The 21939-nt window shown below is 40.2% G+C and overlaps 1 protein-coding gene across 7 annotated transcripts in view; it reads right to left on the bottom strand.

The window, feature by feature from the left end:
- Positions 1 to 21939, bottom strand: part of LOC121873795 (solute carrier family 13 member 5-like) — a 75017-nt gene that overhangs the window by 16501 nt on the left and 36577 nt on the right. The window contains exons 1-2 of one of the 7 annotated variants that reach the window (XM_042377811.1): positions 15158 to 15237; positions 10624 to 10844 (exon numbers count right to left, since the gene is read on the bottom strand). The exons of 3 other annotated variants lie outside the window; for them this stretch is intronic. In XM_042377811.1, coding sequence (XP_042233745.1) covers positions 10624 to 10725 — 102 coding nt within the window. In that variant the 5' untranslated portion in view covers positions 10726 to 10844; positions 15158 to 15237. Of the gene's footprint in view, positions 1 to 10623; positions 10845 to 15123; positions 15238 to 21939 lie in introns of those variants that run through there. 3 more of the 7 variants (XM_042377881.1, XM_042377731.1, XM_042377632.1) reach the window with 3 other exon arrangements.

Here is a 21939-nt window from a genome sequence, read left to right on the forward strand (position 1 = left end):
AGATATCTAGATGGTCCATCCCTCGTAACTATCTTCAAGAGTGAGGTGCTTCCCCGCTTAAGAGTACTGTCACCCCGTCTGGTCCCCGAGATATGCTAGAGACTGTCAGTTGATTGGAAATGTCCAAGGGAGGATCACCAGACTGGTGCTTGCACTTCGGCACCTTAGTTATCCATAGAGATTAGAGCACCTGCAACTGTCTAGCTAATACTACAGACAAGCAAGGAAAGGGGGGGGGTACCTAATTGAGGTGTATAAACATCTCAAAGGGCAATACTCAGTCGAGTGTCCGTTCTTGAAGCTGGCGGGCGCCTGCCCCACAAGGGGTCTCAACTCAAGGTTGAAGATGCTACAAGTTCAGAAAACTGTGAATGCAAACTTTTTCGGAGTGAGAATTGTGAACTCTTGGAAAACCCTGCCAGTGAGTGTTGTGACGGCACAGAGTGGGAGCTCTTTCAAGACCAGACTTGACCGGTACTGGAGCAGGTTCAGACACATTCAGGAGCCAGTGCATGCCCAGTACCAGCCAACAGTGCATAACAAGAGACGTGATCAACCTCCTAAGCAACTAACGAGCCGATCAGTGAAGAGGATAAAAGAAAAAAAGAAAAATAAACCTCCCAATTTTATTTTAGGTAGACTCACATATACCTGTGCCGTCACATAAGAATGGAGGAAACAATAGCGGGCCTATTGGCTCATACTTGGCAGCCCCGTTTACACCCAACCCCTATCGCTCATATATCCGTCCAACGTATATTTGAAGTTATCTAGCATATTCGAATTAATGTTGAAGTTCGGTAACTTATTCCACTCATCCACTACTCTATTTCCAAACCAATATTTAGCTATCTCGCGCCTAAATCTAAATTTGTCTAATTTAAAACCATTGCTACGAGTTCGCTCCTGGTTGGATAGTTTTAGTACCTTTGTTACATCACCTTTGTTTAGCCCTGACTTCGATTTATACACCTCGATCATATCGCCCCTCACTCTACGTCTCTGTAGGGAGTGCAAATTTAGATGTTTTAATCTCTCTGTACTCAAGGTTCTCAATGCCTGGGGTTGGTCTTGTCATCATCCTCTATATCCATTCACGACACTGACGGATTGTTCCAAGAGTTGCATCTCTCACTCCACAAAACTTTGCCCTGACATTTTTCTGAACTTGTGGCTTCTTCAACCTGAGTCTGTGGGGCGGACATCGGCTGAGTAATGTACTTAGAGGTGCTTATAGATTTCTATTAAGTCACCCCTTGCCCGTCTGGAGTATAAGCTAGAGACAATTTATTCTCAGGCGTACCTGAGGTGTCGGAGTTTAGGCCCTCTTTTGAACATTTTCAATCAACTGGCAGTTTTTAGTATGTCTCGGGGACCTGACGGGATGGCAGTACTCCTAAAGGCGGCGGCATACTGGGCACTTTCCTCCAAACTTGTCGCCCGTTTTGCTGGCCGCTGGTGGCCCAGCAAGCAGCAGGATTTCGGTTGTTGCGAGAAATGGACAACTGTTTGGCTGTGAGCATTGCTGGCTGGATTAGTGCTCAAATGAGGTTCATATTAAGTGTTGAATATTCAACTTAATTCAAGTAAAAATTTAAATAAATCACCAAACAATAATAATTTAAAATATAACACTCAAAACGGTTACATGTTTCTATTTATTCGTCACTTTAAAACATCTTTAGTTTTATTAAATCATTATTCAGGGTCTTCTTTGACCAGCCAGCCGCCTCCACTTTTAAACAAACTTCACGACGCATCCATTGTCTTTTCTTTAGCTTTAACAGGCGCCTTACTTGTTTCAGCAATTGAAGAACTATAGCACAATCCTGCAAGGCCTCAATTGTAGTAACGGGGTCCATGGTGAACCTCGTCTAGACGCTTTGTTGTTGTTTTCGTTGCTATGGGCAGATATGCCACCTAAGCATCCCAGTGTGACGCAAACATCTCTTTGTTTTGCTGGCCGGTCCGTGTTTGCCAAACATGTTGGGAGGAAAGTGCCCAGTGTGCCGCCGCCTTAATTAATGGGGAAGCGCCTCACTTTTGAAGAGCGTTGTGAGAGAGAGATCATCTATTGTAAGTATGTGAAAACCCTTCGTATAAGACTTACTAACTTATTTAATTGATTTACCCTCTTCTCACAATGGTCCAAGAACTTAAATTTTTGCAACATGCATACTCGGGTCCTTTTCACTTGTGGTATTCTTTTTTACTGTTGGTACGACCTAATTGCATCCTTTGGCATTTAATGTCATTGAATCTTAACAGCCATTCCTGTAGTACTTCACAGTCCGTTTGGATCTTAATTTCCCTGAATAACTTAGCGTCGCCCGTAAACATTTGTGTGGAAGAGTGCATGTTTAATGGCATGTCATTTATGAAAGAAACAACAACGGGCCCAGGCTAGGGCACTTCCCTGAATCAATAAGGATACATCTCAGGTTAGGTTTCTGCATTTATTAATTCCCCCCAAGCTACGAACAATTTCCACAAATTAAGAGCACTACACTTAACTACTGTATAGCAATAAAACTAGAACATAACCTACCTTTCCAAAGATGAGAAATAATATGTTTAAAGAACAAATTTACGGAAACCGTTACCTCTCCTCCGTTGACTGGACGTGACGTCGGTCGAGATCCCGATTAATTCTTATCGAATCCAGCAAGACTACAAACCTGTTGAACGTATGTAGTGGATTCCTCCCCTATAACCGCCGTTGTTGCTGACTAGCCGACCCTCGAATTCCCCAGCCTGCGCCTCGTGATCAAGGTCGGCAACCAGCGCTGCCTAACATAACTGAGGTCAACTATCAAGCCACGCCTACCTCCGCTATATAAGACCTCACCTCGTGGTGACCTCTCTCTTTCTACCTACAGCCACCAGCAAGCAACACCTCCTCCGCTCCTGCCTGGCGGCCCTTGCTCCCGCCGGCGACTATGCCGCCCTAAAAGCTGTGTTCTCCTCTGAGCACCCTCACCAACCAGCTCTCTCTACATCACGCTTGGACTTACGCTGCCACCCCCCAGCACCAAGCTGCATTGTACATCCAATACAATATGTATACAGAGAGCACATTGTGAGTTTCCTTTCTCCATCCCATCCTGAGTGTGAACCAAACATCCTGAACCCCACACGTATACAGCCTCACTTAAGGGGACGCACGATCGATCCAATTGTTATCTTGACGATATATATATTATATATATATATATATATATATATATATATATATATATATATATTTATATATATATATATATATATATATATATATATATATATATATATATATATATATATATATATATATATATATATATATATATATATATATATATATATATATATATATATATATATATCCTGGTTGATATTAATGCACATACAGTATATTAATTTCGTTTATTTCTAGCGCATGGAAAGCATAAAAGGTCAAATCATCCAAACAAATTGATCGTTTACAGTAGTGATGTCAGGTCTTGCTCAAACAATGACTACGGCGTCTATCAAATTTAATTTATGAAAAATAAACAAATTGGGAATTTTTCCTCCTTTTTTGCATGAATATATTATCAGGCTTGAAACCTACGTGTTTAACTTAAGCGACTTTGCTATGGATTTCTTTATGACGACAAACAATGTGTGGTGATTAATGGAACGAAGTGGACGAGTGTATCCGTGCAAGTAATGTTCCAAAGGGCAGTGTGTTGGGACCGATGACGTTCAATTGTTTCATAAAAAATGTGCTAGATGCTATTACTACTCAGGACTATAAAGATCTCTAACGACTTTAGGAGTGGTCAAAGGCATGGCTGCTGAGATTTAACAACATGAAATGTATGAGGATATGCCTACAGTAGGTTGTAGCAATGGTAAGGATGGGATCCGGACAAAGGCCTCCTAGGAAAAAAAACGGATTAAATACCGCTGGACAAAACCCTTTCAGTTTAAGTGCAAAGTAAGACATAAGCCACTTACAGTGCAAAATAGGTTAGATTAGGTTAAGTTAGTTTAGGTTAGGTAAGATTAGATTGGGTTAGGTTAGGTATTGCAATCTTTTAATATAATAAATGTAATATTTTTCATGTCAGAGAAGTGTTCATAAACTGTAAATAATAAAAATAAAAATAATTATTAAAAAAAAAAATATATATTATTATTTATCCTAGCGAATTTTTGTCCTACATTCTCGGATCTTGGTGGGAAAACGACGATTCGTGAAAAAAAACTTATTTTAGACTTGTACGAAGATCTTACACGTACTTAGATGGTCTGTCCCCCATAATGCGTTCCCCTCTTGGTCTACGGAATATGTTAAAGGCCACCAAACTGATGCCTGCACTCCGGCACGTCAGGTACCAATAAACAGTAGGCGAGAACGTCTTTAGTTTCCTCGCATATAGTTATATACAGGCAAAGGGTGAATTAGCAGTTTATAACCACTTTAAAGGACATAACTCACTCAAAGTGTTCATATTTTAGCCGCAAGTTAGAAACCACAAGCACAGAAAATTTTCGGTGTTATTATTATTATTATTATTTATTATTATTTTTTTATAGGGGGTGAGTTAAAGTTGTGAACTCATGAAATAACCTGCCAGAAGGTGTTATGACAGCGCCGAGTGTAATCTTATTCAAGACTAGACTTGATGAACATTGACACAGGTATAGATTCAGGAACCAGTACATGCCCAGCATTACTTGCCTAGAGTTCATAACAGATGTGTCCGACCCGCTAGTATGTTAATACATTCTTTTATCTCCTGTTACGAATAATATTCACCGAACGAACTTTTGAAAAACAATAATCCACAAAGATACATTGTCTAGAAACAGTTGCGCAACAAATTTAGATTTTTCTGAGACAGCTGCTACACAGTCCAGAGACAATGTGTACCTCAGTGTGTACGTGGCTTTACACTTCTCTGCCCTTATTATTGTGCTGTCACTAGGTACCCCTGTACAATAACACCAGAAGCATCTGGCACGTGCTCACTCGTCTTCTTATATTCCACACCGTTCTCCCTGCGCCACGCTGTTACGTCCACCCTCGAATAGTTATTGAACAAGTAAAGAATTAAGCATAGAATAACAGCAAAACATGTGCAAAACGCCGCTTCACGTCCGATGAGAGAGGTTAAGCAACGTTGGGTTTGGTTAGTACATGGATGGGTGACTGACTGCCTGGGGAACACCAAATGCTGTTGGCATATTGTAGTGGCTCCTCTCCCCTACAACTTCCAACTGAGCTCCGGCCGCGCGCCTACCAGCCAATCAGTGTACAGCCAGAGAGAATCAGAAAATTGCTAGTGACAGGGGGGAAGGAGGTTCAGGGGAAGAATAAAGGCAGGATTGAAGTGAATTTTAGGAGGAGAAAACAGATGCAGTGGCTAAACACCGCTTGCGTGAGGGATTATAAGATGGAGGCAGCAGCAACTCGCCTGGACGCGGCCGGGAGGCGACAAGACAAACTAAAGCCTAATAAGTCACCTGGTCCTGATGAGATATTTGCCAGAGTATTAAAGGAATGTAAGGAAGAGCTTAGTATGCCCTTAGCAAAGTTGTTTAACATGTCCTTAAAAACAGGTGTAGTGCCAGAATCCTGGAGAATAGCGAATGTAATACCGATTTTCAAGAAGGGGGATAGATCACTATCCTCTAACTACCGCCCAATCAGTCTAACATCAATAGTAGGCAAATTACTGGAAGCAATCATCTCAAACTCTATTCAAAATCACCTGGAGAAGCACCGATTGATCAATGATTCCCAGCATGGCTTCACAAGCTGGCTTTCTTGTCTAATCTATTAACATTCTTTTCATCAGTTTTCGAATCGGTGGATGAGGGGCACAATTATGATGTGGTATATCTCGACTTTAGCAAAGCCTTCGACAGAGTCCCCCACGAAAGACTAATTATAAAGGTAGAAGCACATGGAATCAAATGTAATATCCTTAAATGGATTAGGGCGTAGTTACAGGACAGGAAACAGCGAGTGAGCATTAACGGCACTAAATCCCATTGGAGCAAGTCAACAGTGGAGTTCCCCAAGGCTCAGTACTTGGACCATTATTATTTATTATATACATAAACGACATAGATATTGGCATAGATAGCAACATAAGTAAATTTGCGGATGACACCAAAATAGGACGTGTTATTAAATCTGATGAGGACTCCACAAAACTACAGGAAGATCTAAACAAATTTTTCGAAGGGTCTGGAAAATGGCTGATGAAATTCAACGTGGACAAATGTAAAGTACTCAGAATAGGAGATGTAAACAGGGAAACCAGTTACCAGATGAACAACGATGCCATTGAGAAATCCGACTGCGAGAGAGATTTAGGAACCTTAAGCCAAGTAAACAATATGTATTTGCTCGAAACAAGGCTAATAAAGTACTTGGGTTCATACAAAGGAGTGTTAGTTACAAGACTAGCGAGGTCATCCTAAAACTATATCTTGCGCTTGTGAGACCTCACTTGGATTACGCAGTTCAATTCTGGTCACCTTATTACAGAATGGATATACAATCCTTGGAAAGAATTCAGAGGAGAATGACAAGGCTAATCCCGGGCATTAGGAACCTTGAGTACAGAGACAGGTTAAAGCATCTTAATTTGCACTCCCTCGAGAGACGTAGAGTGAGGGGCGATATGATAGAGGTATATAAATGGAAGTCAGGGCTAAACAAAGGGGACATTACAAAGGTACTCAAACTATCCAACCAGGAGCGAACTCGTAACAATGGTTTTAAATTAGACAAATTTAGATTTAGGCGGGAAATAGGTAAACATTGGTTTGGAAATATAGTGGATGAATGGAACAAGTTACCAAATATCATCATTAACTCGAATACACTGGATAGCTTCAAACATAGGTTGGATGCTCATATGAGCAATAGGGGTTGGGTGTAAATGGGACTGCCCAGTATGGGCCAATAGGCCCGCTGCAGTTTCCTCCATTCTTATGTTCTTATGTTCTTATGTTAAGACAGAGCCCGGCTAGCGTCAGGTGCTTGTTGGGTTGGGCAATGGATATACAGTGCTTGGTCGGCTTGATTGAGTGTGTTGGTTTCTTGTGTGGAGGAGATGTCTTGGTCTTCTTAGCTTGATGTCGATTTTCTTCTCACTCTCCTCCTCTTCTTGCTCTCTTGAAGTGTCCATTCGTTTGTGTTTGGGTCTTGTTGTTCGTCTTCCTCGTGTATTAAGTCCTCATAGGTGTGGAAGAAGTCAGAGACGGTGAGGTTGACCACGTGGGCTTCAGCTCCACGGGCCACGTGGTGTTCTTGGTTCTGTGTGGTGGGCGTCTTCTCTTGAGTTTTCTTTTCTTGGTTTTTCTTTTCTGCTGGTTTTTTCTTTTCTTGGGAGCATACAGCAAGGAGGGCCTCTTTGTAGCTCAGTTTCTTCTCAAGACGAGCCTTGGCTACCCTGCATTCCTCCTTCCATTTGGGGCAGGTCCGATCGGCGGAGGAGTGTGGGCCACCACAAGCAGCGCATTTTTTTACTCTGTTGGGGCAGACCGTGTAGCGGTGTCCAGGGCTGCCACACATGGAGCAGGTGTCCTCCTGCGCCTCACACTTGTTTACAGTGTGTCCATAGTGCTGGCATTTGTAACACCGTTTCGGTCTGCAGTAGGGCTTGACTGGCACAGTTACCCACGCCAGTTGAGCCTCCTTGGGTAAGGTGGAGTGGTGTCCGAAGAGGGCAGTGGTGTCGGACAGCTTCTTCACAACTTGAAGTTGCCCCTTGAGGAGCTCACTCAGCTCTGCTTGGTCCATGTGGGCAATTTCGGCGTGGGAGATTACTCCCAGCTTCAAGTTGTCCCACATGTAGGCAATCATTTTAAATGGAATGCCGTTGATGTCTGGGATCTCCGCGAGTTGTACGGGCATGCCCTTCTCGACGAAGGTGATCTTGATGTCACCATGGAGCTTTAGACGTTCCACCTTGGTGACCCCCACGATCCCATTAGTTTCAAAGAACTTCTGGAGAACTAGGAGGTTTAGTTTCTTGGGGCAGGTCGGCGTATCCTTCGTATCCGCGCCACGTAATCAAACTCGTAACCGTTCATGGTTTCTCCTTACCTAGTCACTCCTAAGCACTGCGCTGTACAACAATATATATACAGAAAGCGCATTGTGAGTTTCTATCCTACCTCATTCCTGAGTGTGAGATATCTACATGTACGTACATTTGTGTGCCCATACAAAGAGATAATAGACAGCTAAAGAGAATTGACAACTGGCCACATACAGTACGCTACAATATAAACTAAAGGACCCTACCGGAAATACGCATATCATGGTTTTGTGTGCTATCCTCGGCCAAATTGCCTTAATTTAATTATTATTAGTAGTAGTAGTTTATTCACCACAAAATAAAAGGCCACTCTGTTTCCTTATTTACCAATAAAAGTATGAAAATTCGGGTTGAAAATTAATTAAAATTCATTGCACAACTGGCTGAGTGATAACTGACTATATACGTGACTGCTATTTGAGTGTTAACTGACTATATACGTGACTGCTGTCTAAACGTTTATATTATAACTGGGTGATAAATCCCCTCAGACAATCCAAAAACCAAGACCATGATTAGTTCTAACATGACAATAGAGCTGACAGTATTATAAGATTACAGCACTCAACACTTTATGATGTAACTACCACATGGTGTGATTATGTAGTTTACAACGAGCTGATAAAAAGAAATGAACATATTACCATGACGTCATCAGAATTACCCAAGTACCTCTCTGAACGCTGCCCCCATCCTCCCGCCACATCCTGAACACACCTCGTTATTCCCGACATACCGCACGGAGACCATGAACGAATCTTTTTTTCTTTTTTCTTTTTTTATACGGGATTAGCCCACCAGGACACAAGTCAAACACCCACATTAGGGCCTGGGGGGCGAAATTATAATAATAATAATAATAATATAAAATGAATAAAAAATAAAAAATATAATATAATACAATAAATTATAATATAATGTAATATAATAATAATAAAGGCCCATACATTAAAAAAGAAAGAAAAAAAAAGATTAATAGTGGGAAACGATATATGTATGCTGTATTGTCAAAGTAAGAGAAGCAATTGTGTGTAAATGAGACAGAAAGACAGATAGATCAGCAACCTGGGACTTAGTCACAAATTTTGTGATGCCATATGGCAACTGTCTACCATTAGACAGTGCATTATGCTTCCAATATCTTCCCAGGCTCGATGAATATAAAAAAATGGTGCATAATAGTTGCCAAAATTAAGATAATGTAAAGATGTACGTATATATGCTGCTACCAATAATTTTGTAATTTAAATAATGAAGTGAGATATAATTCAACAAACAAAAAATTACAGCCCAGCCGGATGAGTTTATTTGGTGGCCGTATGTCTTGTTACCTTTCTTATGAAACATGTGCAGCTGTGGACGGTGTGCCGAGTCTCACTTGACCTCATTTTCACAATGCAGTAAAAGGTGGCTGCGTACTTATCCCTCGGGTACGATTATTTATAAGCATACACTATATGTAGGTAAAATAAGTGGTCAGTCAATAATCATATTACACACTGGTACCATAATTTAAATACTACTCTCATTCGTACTGTTTACATACTGTCAATCTACAGGTATTTGGAAGTACGTATTGGATGAGTATTAAGGACTCAGTGTGGCATCATTATGGCTTGTAACCCTGATGCCGCCACTATAGCCACTCACAATGTTTATCCAAGTTGTAATGAACCTTGTGTTTACCTACAGTGCACGAACGCACTTACCGGACCTTGTACTTGTGGCGGGAAATCATCTCTCGTGTTAAAGCGAAACAAAATTATAGCGCCAGAAGCAATGATATTGTTTTGTTTTTTAATGGTGAGAAGCTGAACATCACCAAACCTCGTGTACTTTGTTTACTTGTGTGAGATTGTTTTAAAAATGTCGCATCTATTAATAGGTTTAAAATAAAAGTGAGCTACCTTCGCGACAGCTGGACGAAGTTCTCAATGATGTCAAGTGATACCGTATTAAATTATAATTCGTCTTCTAAATTCAGTAACGGGTGCACTGATGCAAGATAACAATCTCCCAGGGTCAAGCCCGCATATGCCCAGTAATGCCCCATTTATACTGACAAATGGCAAATAAGGGGATGGAGTACAGTTTTGAAGCTAGAGCTGAAATGTGGCATGAAGATGATGAACAATTGAACATACACACAAGAAGAATCCCGCATGAACACGATCAATATGTGAATTTTCCATAGACTTTACCGGTGTTTGGTCGCGAATCTGTAGTGTGCTCAAATGCAGGGAGTAATTAATTTTCAGCACGATACAATCTTCGCACGGCATAAAGACACGAGCACACAGCCGTACTTTTTGAATTGATGTGATGAAGGTTTCAAGACAAGCCTACTTTATGTGTGATTCCAATTATACTAAAAGAAGGACAATTACTACAGGTATAAGTTAATTTCACTATAAAGATAAAATTACAAAAATACACAGTATAAAAAATCGACAAATGGTCAAATCAGCGGTCAAACAAAATGTGTGATGGGATAATTTATTAGTCCTGTTCTAGTTTACACAGTAGGTCAACTTACCGTTATATTCCAGACCAAAGGGATGAAGCAGAATATGAGTGGCGTGAGCACCACCACCACGGTCCTCCAGTATCGTACTACCGTTGGTAAGTTTATCAGCATGGTCAGTCACTCACTAGGCTGATGCCCTTCCTTACAGCCTCACAATTTCTATGAAGTCAAATCTAGGTGTTTTTTATTTTAACTATTGGGGCATTTCTCGAATATTAATTTAGTTTCTGCTAAAATAAAAATAAAAATATTCATTTGTCACGGTATTATGTGTTTATCAACGTGGCGCTTCTTAAAATCAACGAATAACTGAATATTTGGATTGGTGCGTGTGATGAGTAAGTAGTCTTAATGACCACTAAGGACTTAATATAAACTATCAACATATTAAAAAATCTTTAAATATTCAGCCGATTTGCTTCTGGATGGCACTGATGAGTACTATTTGAAGAAAAAAATTACCCCCCCCCCCAAAACGTTTATATGGTTTTCGCGGTTCAGTTTTCATATAAAACGAAACTCTTGCAGCACAGACCAGAACTGACATATATTTTCTCATTTTTAATTTAATTTTTCATTTCACTTTGTTATGAACCTGGAGGAAACCCGAAACGTTTGATACAATAATACGCTTCCCACTTGCGTCTTGGGCCTGGACCCGAGCCCGTGACTTACTATTGATAGATATCTGATAAATTAACTAGTGTCGTGTACTTTCTATGTCGTGAGTAGAACTATTGCTCTCGGCCGCTTACACCCCGAAGGACAGGAATTGAGTAGTGTATTCCCTCTTCCGCCACAACCCGGTACAGTATAATAAATAAAGTACTGAAATTCACCGGCATCCAGGGGCGTCATTGGGGGGCACTCCCCCCATGACCTAGCTTGCCCCTCCGAAGGGCTGTATTCCTTTTTCTTGTAAGTGGATTTGGAGAGACCATCTCAATGGTATTTTTGCTATGCATAATTAAACAAATTGATAAGTATTCATTTATTTTCATCGTTCCCATTGCCTATCATTTATAAACAGAATAGCAGCAAGGAAGTCAGTCATATTGCTAGCAGCCACCACACGGTCCACACCGGGCAGATGCAAATTGAAAATATAAAACGTGTTGGAACGTGTTCCGTCTGTAACAGTACCACCCGGCGGCACAACGGTGGAGCATGGATTTTGACCCCTACTCTTTGCACATAATGGTCCAGCAAAATCTGGAAATGACCCCCTGCGTTACTTTCAAGTTTGCGATTTAGATTGTTTTTTTATAATTTTCCCGCGAGGGGGCTAGTTTATTGGGCACCCCCTTACATCCTGTGCAAGGTGAAGCGCAAAAGCGTTTACAGCTCCCACCTGGGAAGCATGCGTAGTTCATGCTTGCCTTCATGACTCGTGCATTCAGGGCGTAAAAGCCTAAAGGGCCATGGGTTTTGTCAGCAAGTTACATAAAGTGACAGAATGATGAGTGTGTGTGTGTGTGGGGGATTCCCGGTACAATTCATCTGTTTATGGCAAAGCGTGGTAGGTCCCTAATAATGTCAAGTGCCTGTCTCTAGGAGGAGGGATATCTGGTCAGTGAGGGACGAGGTCAAGTTTACAATGTACTAACCATAAGTCCTTACAAGATAATACGGGTAGTTTATTTCACCTTAGCATAAGGAACAAAATCAATAGACTATACTTGTACTTATATTTATTGTGAAGATGATTCAACTTACTGTTTTCTTCATTGATATTCGATTTTACATATTGGCAAAAACTATTTTGCGAGTCTAAACAAAATACCAATGCCATCAACTATGAAAATTCTAAAGTAACGTTGCAATCGGTTATGAAAATTCTAAAAAGTAAAAAAAAATGTTCCACTATTAGAACATATCAGTTTAGAAGCTTGCAGAGACCTAGACGCTGCTAAAGGAGTTATCTCACGGGGGACGCAAGGTCAGTGTGTTCCCTGTTAATAACATGACGCACTGCCCATTATATAGTACTGTTTACGTTACTTGTAATCCTCGATGTTTAAATTTATCTTTTTGTTCTGCTACCTCTATTTATTTCCCATTTTAAACCTGTAAAACGAAAGCATGTAAACAATATCAATAACATGGTGTTTTATATCACGTTGGTATGTTATTTATTTCCCTGAACGATTGGCGAGCAAGTATTGTTATTTGGTCGCTTCCCTCCCGAGACAACAACACCGTGCGTACTACATACCAGCCCTACCCTGGGTCCATGACAAAAACCCCACCGGACAAAATCCCCTAAGACAAAAACCCCTCCGGGCATAAACCCCACCCCTACCGGACAAAATCCCTTTATAGTAAAAAATAAAACAAAATCTTTTGAAAATTTATAATAGCGAACATTATGAAATGCAATTTATATGATAAAAATAAATTAAAAATTTAAAAGCATCAACATTTACCCCATGTTAAAAAAATAAGACAAAATCTATTGGAGTTTTTATTAATGTCTAACAAATCCACTTTGACAATATCTCTTACTAAGACGATGTATGGACCAAATGAAGTGTAGGTTATACTGGACTATAGTCATGTCATAAGCGTATATTATGACCAATGCCTCGGAGCATTTCATCCAATATTCCGGCCATCTCTAAAATCAACAGAGATTTCCGAGTCGTTTTTAAGGTCTCTGGTTTCCCGTCTTGCTCGTTTTTGAAGTGATTGTCCTCTCGCGTCAAGTGTAAGATGCATGGACACAATGGCTGCGTCTTTCTGATGCACTCAATAGCAATCCTTATTGTAGGTGTGGTGGAATGCAACCCTAGACAAGGTTCTTCAAACTCCAGAGCACGAGCGGTAGATATATTCAATAAGTAGTACAAGACTTGGCGTGATAGCCGACCGATACAGAAGCGGGCACAAGGGACCCCGGGCCGTAGGTAGGCCGAGGCTGATCTGAGAGAAGTTGTCTAGCTGGGCAAGGAGAGTCGCTAGACATCACTAGGACAATAAATGAGGTCCTCTAATTACTCGACTAGCGCGGTACAGACATAGTATATCGGGACATAGTAAGTGAACATAGGCATAGATATCAGACATGGTATAATAATATGTAGCAATACAGACATGTGAATAAATGGTACAATGAATGGTAACGGAGTCCTGCCGTCAGGCGTGTTCACATATCTTGGTACCCACACATCTATACAGTAGGGTGAGAGTAGCCCACCAGCTATTGGAATCCACGATTCCAACTCTCACAGAGCTTAAATATATTTTTTACCATATAACCTATTCTTCAGACTGTTATTTGTAAGAATTTTTTTTTCTACCACGAGGTAAATATTGAGACTTAAATAGAGCTTTAATTTATCTTATTACCATATAACCTACACTTCATAATGTTCCATACATACATTGTCTTAGTAACAGATATTGTCAAAGTGGATTTATAAGAAAGTTATTGAAAACTTTAAATAATTTTTTTTTACCAGTGGGGTTTTTGTCCGGTGGGTTTTTTGTCCGGTGGGTTTTTTGTCCGTATCCCCTACCTCATGTCCTACATTATGGAATATGGAAAGGCAAAGAATCGTGGGTTATTTCTTATTAACTGATTCTACCTAGACATATTTTATAAACACGATTCATACCAGTTATATTTTTTTAAATATTAATCAGATTGCTCGGCATATAAAACTGACTTTTTTTTTTTTTTACGGGAATTAGCCCACCCGGGCACAGGTCAAACGACCCACAACGGAGCCTGGGGGGCGAAAAAAAAAGAACGGAAAGAAATTAAAAATATAGAAAAAAAGGTTATACTGTATTAATCTACACGAAGATGCCGGAAAAAAACAGCTTTTTAAAGTGAGACATTGTAAGAGCATGGAAACACAGAAGAAGGCAGAGCATTCCACAGTTTGGCTGTGAGGAAAGAAGGAGGTACTATGAATATTTCTTTAACATTATGCGAACTTATACATTATATACATGATTCCAGTTGCTATCTTCACGTACGTGTCACTAGGTTATCACACCCGCCCGAGTCACTCATTCCAGGTTTATGTAGCAAAATGATGAACACAGACGGAAATTCTATTGACAATCTTACACTACGTTATAGGCAGCGGCAACAGCGGTGTAATTAATAGGTAAAATCGCAGGAAAAATTAGAATGTGCCATCCAGAACAGAAGTAGTACCCCCCCCCCCCCCCCAAAAAACAATGTTGTATCACACGCCCGCCATTTCACGCAATTTTTACGCACCAGCTGTTCATTTTATTGTTTATTTTACAGTTGTCTCGTAGTTGCTTTTGTTTTTCACCTTGGGCAAAGATAATAACCAGGTACTTGCCCAGGTATTGTCAGGTGTTTCACAACTAGGATCTGGAGGGAAAATGAGAACGACTCTCATTCCATTTGGCCCTACAATACATCCTTTCTGAATTTCACAACATTTAAATGCTTGAAAATTTCTTATTGTCTTCCATATGGAAAAAAAATAATAGTAAAGTAGCGACGAAGCACAAGGTCGGTTCAACCTCCTCACTCTACCACAACGACAGGCAAACTGACTGTATTAGTACTACGAATCGTCAAGACACGTCAACTGAGTACGGTTACTCCCGGGTCCAGCGGGTTGGTACACCGGCTGCGTGGTTAGTTGTCAAGTCATATTTGTTCATATGTTGAGTTGCCATTATTATGGGACTTTTTTAATACGTTCTAGGTTAATATTTGCTTCATCAGATAAAACCATGTAAATACTAATTATATTATTGCGATTTAAACGAAAACGTAAAGATATACTTGGTCTATCCCTCAGAAAACAGATTGCAGTTGTCAGATACCTCCAGTTTGTTTTCTTAGCTTGGTAGACAGAGAAGAGGGAAGACTTGCTTGTAGTATATTTTATTTATATGGCATTTATTAGATCAAGTTGCATTAAAATACACTGTGCAGATGAGATAAAGCAACAATAATACTATACGAGAGAGGTGATTCTAAACTTACCGTTTTTGTTTTTTTATCTTGCAAATAATTTACGTATTGTTGATCTAATTGATATAACAGTATAGGAATTATGTTGAAGTTTACTATTTTCTACGGTGCATATAGTGATTTTATACAACGCAAAAACATATTTTATGACTCGGGGGAAGTTGAGTTTCCGCGGACTCCATGACGCAGCTGTCGTGTAGTTAACATGCAAGTACCTTAATTAAATCGTAAACAAACATTTATATGAAGATTGTGTTTGTGTGTGTGTGTGTGTGTTGTTTGTTTGTGTCTTTGCTTGTATGTATGTGCTGTTTTTATGTGTGTGTGTTATTTGTTTGTGTGTTGTGTGTGTGTGTGTGTGTGTGTGTGTGTGTGTGTTGTATGTGTGTGTGTGTGTGTGTTGTATGTGGTGTGTGTGTTATTTGCTTTGTGTATGCTGTTTGTGTGTGTGTGTGTGTGTGTGTGTGTGTGTGTGTGTGTGTGTATGTGTGTGTGTGTGTATGTGTTGTTTGTGTGTGTGTGTTTTGTATGTGTGTGTATGTGGTGTGTGTGTGTGTGTGTGTGTGTGTGTGTGTGTGTGTGTGTGTGTGTGTGTGTATGTGTGTGTGTATGTGTTGTTTGTGTGTGTGTGTGTGTTTGTATGTGTGTGTATGTGTGTGTGTGTGTGTGTGTGTGTGTGTGTGTGTGTGTGTGTGTGTGTGTGTGTGTTATTTGCTTGTGTTTATGTGCTGTTTATGTGTGTGTGTGTAATAATAATAATAATAATAATAATAATAATAATAATAAACGGTTTATTAATAAAGTTGCAGCTGGTGGCTGAAAATATACAGATTTAATTTGATTAGACATAATGACATAATATGCGTTGAATGCATTTACAGGGCTGTGCAATACATAAATCAGGAGTTGTTTATTATTTGTTTGTGTGTTTGCTTGTATGTATGTGTTGTTCGTGTGTGTGTATGTACTAATAAATAATAATAATAATAATTAACGGTTTATTAAGATAACATGGCAGCCCGAGGGCTGAAAATATACATGTGTGTGTGTCCTCACTTAAGGAACTTGTCCTCAAGATAATAAAGAAACTAAAATCTCGCCGACAACATTGCTAACTTAACCTAACTTTGTAAACCGGACGCTATAGCAGTAACACCCTGGAGTACTCAAACTATCCAACCAGGAGCGAACTCGTAACAATGGTTTTAAATTAGACAAATTTAGATTTAGGCGTGAAACCGGTAAACACTGGTTTGGAAACAGAGTAGTGGATGAATGGAACATGTTACCAAATATCATAAGAACATAAGAACATAAGAAAGTGGGATACTGCAGGAGGCCGACTGGCCCATACAGGGCAGATCCCTTTCACACCCATCCCAGCACTTCCATGTGCCTATCCAACTTCGTCTTGAAGCTCCCTAGCGTCCCCGATCCTACTATAGCACTCGGTAGCCTATTCCACATATCCACAACTCTATTACCACCAAACCAGTGCTTGCTCATATCCTTTCTGAATCGGAATTTATCTAATTTAAAGCCATTTGTTCTAGTTATTTCGTTATTACGAGCTTCAGAACATCTTCCATTTTACCCTTTGTTAATCCCAATTTACCCACTTGTACACCTCTTTATCATATCTCCCCTAACTCTACGCTCTCTAATGAATGTAAGCCTAAGCTTTCAGTCTTTCTTCATATGGAAGGTTTCTAATATTATGGATCATTTTTGTCATTCTTCTTTACTCTCTCCAAAGAATCTATGTCCATTCTATAAGAGACACCAGAACTGAACCGCATAATCCATGTGTGGCCTCACTAATGCTAGGTAAAGTTTCAAGATAACGTCAGCAGTTCTGTTACTCACAGACCTAGATATGAACCCAAGAACTTGTTTGCTCGTTGCGAACGCTAATACATTGTTTTCTAGGTTTCCCAAGTCGTTAACAAATACACTTCCAGATCTTTTTCATAAAACTGAGTTTTCTATTTCCGTGTTAATGAAGCTTATACCTTCAACGTTTGTATTCTGTCTTCCCACCCGTAGTACCTTGCATTTATCAGTATTAAAATTCATTTGCCAGTCTACTGACCAATTATGTAAGGTATTCAGATCTCTTTGAAGGTGTTCAAAGTCACTGTCTGAATTTATCACTCTCCCATTTTGGTATCATCCGCAAATTTACTAATCCTACTAGTTATGCCTAAATCAAGATCATTAATGAATATAACAAACAGCAGAGGGCCTAATACAGATCCCTGGGGAACTCCGCTTTTGACCGCACCCCAGTCTGACTTTAATCCATTGATGCTGACTCTTTGTTTCCTACCAGTTAACCATGACCTAATCCATTTTAATACTGATCCACCTATTCCATGTGCTTCTACCTTCCTTATCAATCTCTCATGAGGGACTCTATCGAATGCTTTACTGAAATCTAAATAAAGTATATCATATGACTTATCATTATCTACCGCTTCATATACTTCTGAGAAAAAGCTACAAATTTGTGAGACAAGAACGTCCCTGTGGTCCCGTGCTGAGAAGAATGAATTGTTGAATGTTTCAAGGTGGCTTCTGATTTTTAGCAATAATTGACTCTAGCAACTTGCCTATGATTGACGTGAGACTAATGGGACGGTAATTTGATGCTATTGATTTATCACCCTTTGAAAATCGAACTACATTTGCAAGTTTCCAAGCTTCTGGCACTAGGCCCGATTCTAATGACTTATTAAATAAAACTGCTAATGGATTACTCAACTCATCTCTACATTCTTTTAATATTCTAGCATATACCTCGTCTGGACCAGGCGATTTATGAGGCTTCAGTTTGTTAATTACTTGCACATCGTTCCTAGTAATATTGATATTCATCAACATATTTTCTATACTGTCGTTATATACCTTATGAACTTCTGGAAACTGTGCTAGGTTTTCATTTGTGAATACGGAGCGAAAATGACTATTTAACGTACGACACATTTCTAATTCATCATCATTCATTTCTCCTGTCGTAGTTTTAAGGGGACCTATTGTATCTCTAACCTTTGATTTATACAGTTGATAAAAAGCTTTGGGGTTATTTTTCGATTCGTTTGCTACCTTGATTTCATAATTTCTCTTTGCTTTCCTAATTTCTGTTTTTACCTGTCTTGTTAGGTTCTGATAGTAACCAAGTAAGTGATTTTCGCCTTTCTTAACTTTTCTATATACTCCTTTCTTTTTCCCTACAAAGTATTTATCTCCAACACACTGCCAAAGTGAGAGCTCTTGAACACATACACACTCTATAGACTGATGATAACATCACACAGACCATCTACACTGAAGGATCTCTTAACACCGCCTGTGGGAGGGCTGGAAGTGCTATTGTTGTGACTCAACATGACGGTAATATAATTGAGAATGGAGTTAGAATTAACAACTGGGCATCCACTCTACAAACTGAATTAGTTGCCATACTCACAGCTATTAAATTCATTGAAACCACTGTCACTGACAGTCGCATCATCACTGACTCTATCCTCACAACTTGCTCTTGACACCCTCAACTCAAGTTGTCACGCGCTTGTCTCTGAAGCCAGACACAAATATGCGTACCTTGTTGACCGTTATGATCAAACTGTTGTGGGTCCCCTCTCAAATAGGCCTCAAAGAACATGACAGAGTTGATGCCCTCGCCAAACTCGCGTCTAACAAAGACACTGTTGAATACAATTTGGGTCTGTCAAAAGGAACTCTTAAAACTGTAATTAGGAAAGAACTTACTGATGAATTTGACGCGTAGACAAGTGCAAACAGGCACTAGTCGATCCATAGTTTACCATGATAAGATGTATCAAGTGAAACATGTATATGGAGCAAGTAACAAGATTACAAGATGTTGTAACCGCTAGATTAAGGTTAGGATATAAGTACCTCTGGCAGTATGCTCCTCAAGCAGATGTAAACAAGACTAAATGTAAAGTGTGTGGCCAAACATATGGCCACACACTTGAACACTACGTCCTCGACTGTGTGAAGATAGAACCTTTTAGGGACAGGTCCAAGCACACTGTTTGTGAAATGGCGCAACACTTCATCTCTAATGGCAAGATAGCCGACATATTAAGATTGTATCCACTTTTTTGCACTGAGTAACTATATCAGTTCCTATGTATAGAACCAAACACACTTTGTGTTTGAGTACTTCTCACGCAAATGTGAATAACAGAGTGTGCGGCCAGGCATAATGCCTCACACTCTTGTACTCACGCAGTTGTGAATAAGTTACCCTTTATGTATAGAACTAAACAAATAATGTAATTGAAATACTGTGTAACATTCGGTGCCATAATATCCTGACCACGGGGTTTAATTATTATGACCCTTTGTATAACATACTCTGTAATCCTTTTGCGCTACCGCTCACAGGATGAATGCGGGGTGCACATTAAACTAGCCGCTGTAAGCGGCAAAACCAAAATCAATCATATATCCGTCCAACCTATATTTGAAGCTACCCAGCGTGTTCGAGTTAATGATGAAGTTCTGTAACTTGTTCCACTCCCGCGTAGGTAACATTCCTCAGATAAAAAACAAAAATAAATGCTCCACCCGTCCACTACTTCATCTCGTACAGGAGTGTACAGGTAGATACACGAGACGGTGGTTCTGATCCACAACTTGGACGTGTGTACAGATGACGCGGCATTTTAAGGTCCTTGACCAGACTTTAAAATGCGTATTTGCCCAGAGCTCAGTTATGTTACTCTTACGTTTAATTTTTTTTTTTTATCCTTCACCAGTCACCACTGATCGGCACGTGAGCTGCTTGGGCGGCCGGTCACCTTCTCTGTTATACACTTTTGGCAAGTGCTGGGCATGCACTGGCTCCTGAATATATGTATTGCACTGATTTAATGCTAACAAACAGAAGAAAATTTTGTTACTCCTCTGACATTTTTATGGAGGCAACATTCAGCCTCATCTTAAAGTCACCGCCAGTGAGATGAAACACGGACTTGTCTCCTTGCTTGAAGTCCTGAGGGAAAAAAATTCTAGCTGACTGAAACCTCCGTTAATAGACGCCACTTTTTACATCCTTGACCACCGAAGGGTCAAGACGTACCTGGCGCTCCTCTCGGAGCAGCCAGGTCAACTGTTATGTTGGCCCATACCAACTCCCTCCCCTGAACCCTCCTCCCCACCGGAATATCAACAAGTTCACGCCAGAAGTTACAATTTCATTTAGGAAAGAAATGGAACCAGTGTTAAACAGAGGTGAACAGTGGTGAACAGTGCTTAAGTCAGTTAGAACAACTCAACAGTAACAGTGGTACCCAAGTTGACCTTTCACACAGTGAGGTCCCAGGTACCCAGTGATAACGGCCCGTGAGACCCAACTACCAGCGATGTGTTAATCCGTCTACGATAGGAAGGCCTGGAACCACACCTCACTCATATAACACCATCTGTGAGGGAATTACTACACCACGTGAGGCCCCTCATAACACCATATGTGAAGGGAGTTACTACACCACGTGAGGCCCCTCATAACACCATCTGTGAGGGAATTACTACACCACGTGAGGCCCCTCATAACACCATCTGTGAGGGAATTACTACACCACGTGAGGCCCCTCATAACACCATCTGTGAGGGAATTACTAGGGAATTACACACCACGTGAGGCCCCTCATAACACCATCTGTGAGGGAATTACTACACCACGTGAGGCCCCTCATAACACCATCTGTGAGGGAATTACTACACCACGTGAGGCCCCTCATAACACCATCTGTGAGGGAACTACTACACCACGTGAGGTCCCTCCTAACACCATCTGGGAGGGAGTTACTACACTACGTTTTTGCTGTTCAACACCTACATTAATCTGTATGTTCACTGTATGTTCCTTTACCTTTCTCTAATGAAGGCTTTTGTTAAACCACCAATGTATGTAATAAGTCATTTATGCCCAATGTATATTTTCAGCCTTCGGGCTGCAGAACTTTTTCAATAAACCGTTAATTATTATTATTATTATTATTATTACACACACACACACACACACACACACACACTTCAAAACCTGGGCACAACAAACCTTTTAGCTTCAAGTGAGGAAAAAAAAGAAATTAAATGTCAAAAACAGATTTTCTTCCACTTCTCCCATTCTGACATTTTCCTGGTGATGCTCCACTTGTTTGCTGGCTGTTGGTATATAAATCGTTTAGGTTTTTTTTCCGTGTAGCGTCACAATAGAACGTCCCTCACTCATCTAACACCTTGTCTCTCTTATATACATTACGCTTAAGGAGTTACGTGTTAATTATCTTTCGTCTAATCCAGTGGTGTTAGACTTGGTACAG

The sequence above is a fragment of the Homarus americanus genome, unplaced genomic scaffold (assembly GCF_018991925.1).
Source record: "Homarus americanus isolate GMGI-L3 unplaced genomic scaffold, GMGI_Hamer_2.0 scaffold51859, whole genome shotgun sequence".
Taxonomy (NCBI): domain Eukaryota; kingdom Metazoa; phylum Arthropoda; class Malacostraca; order Decapoda; family Nephropidae; genus Homarus; species Homarus americanus.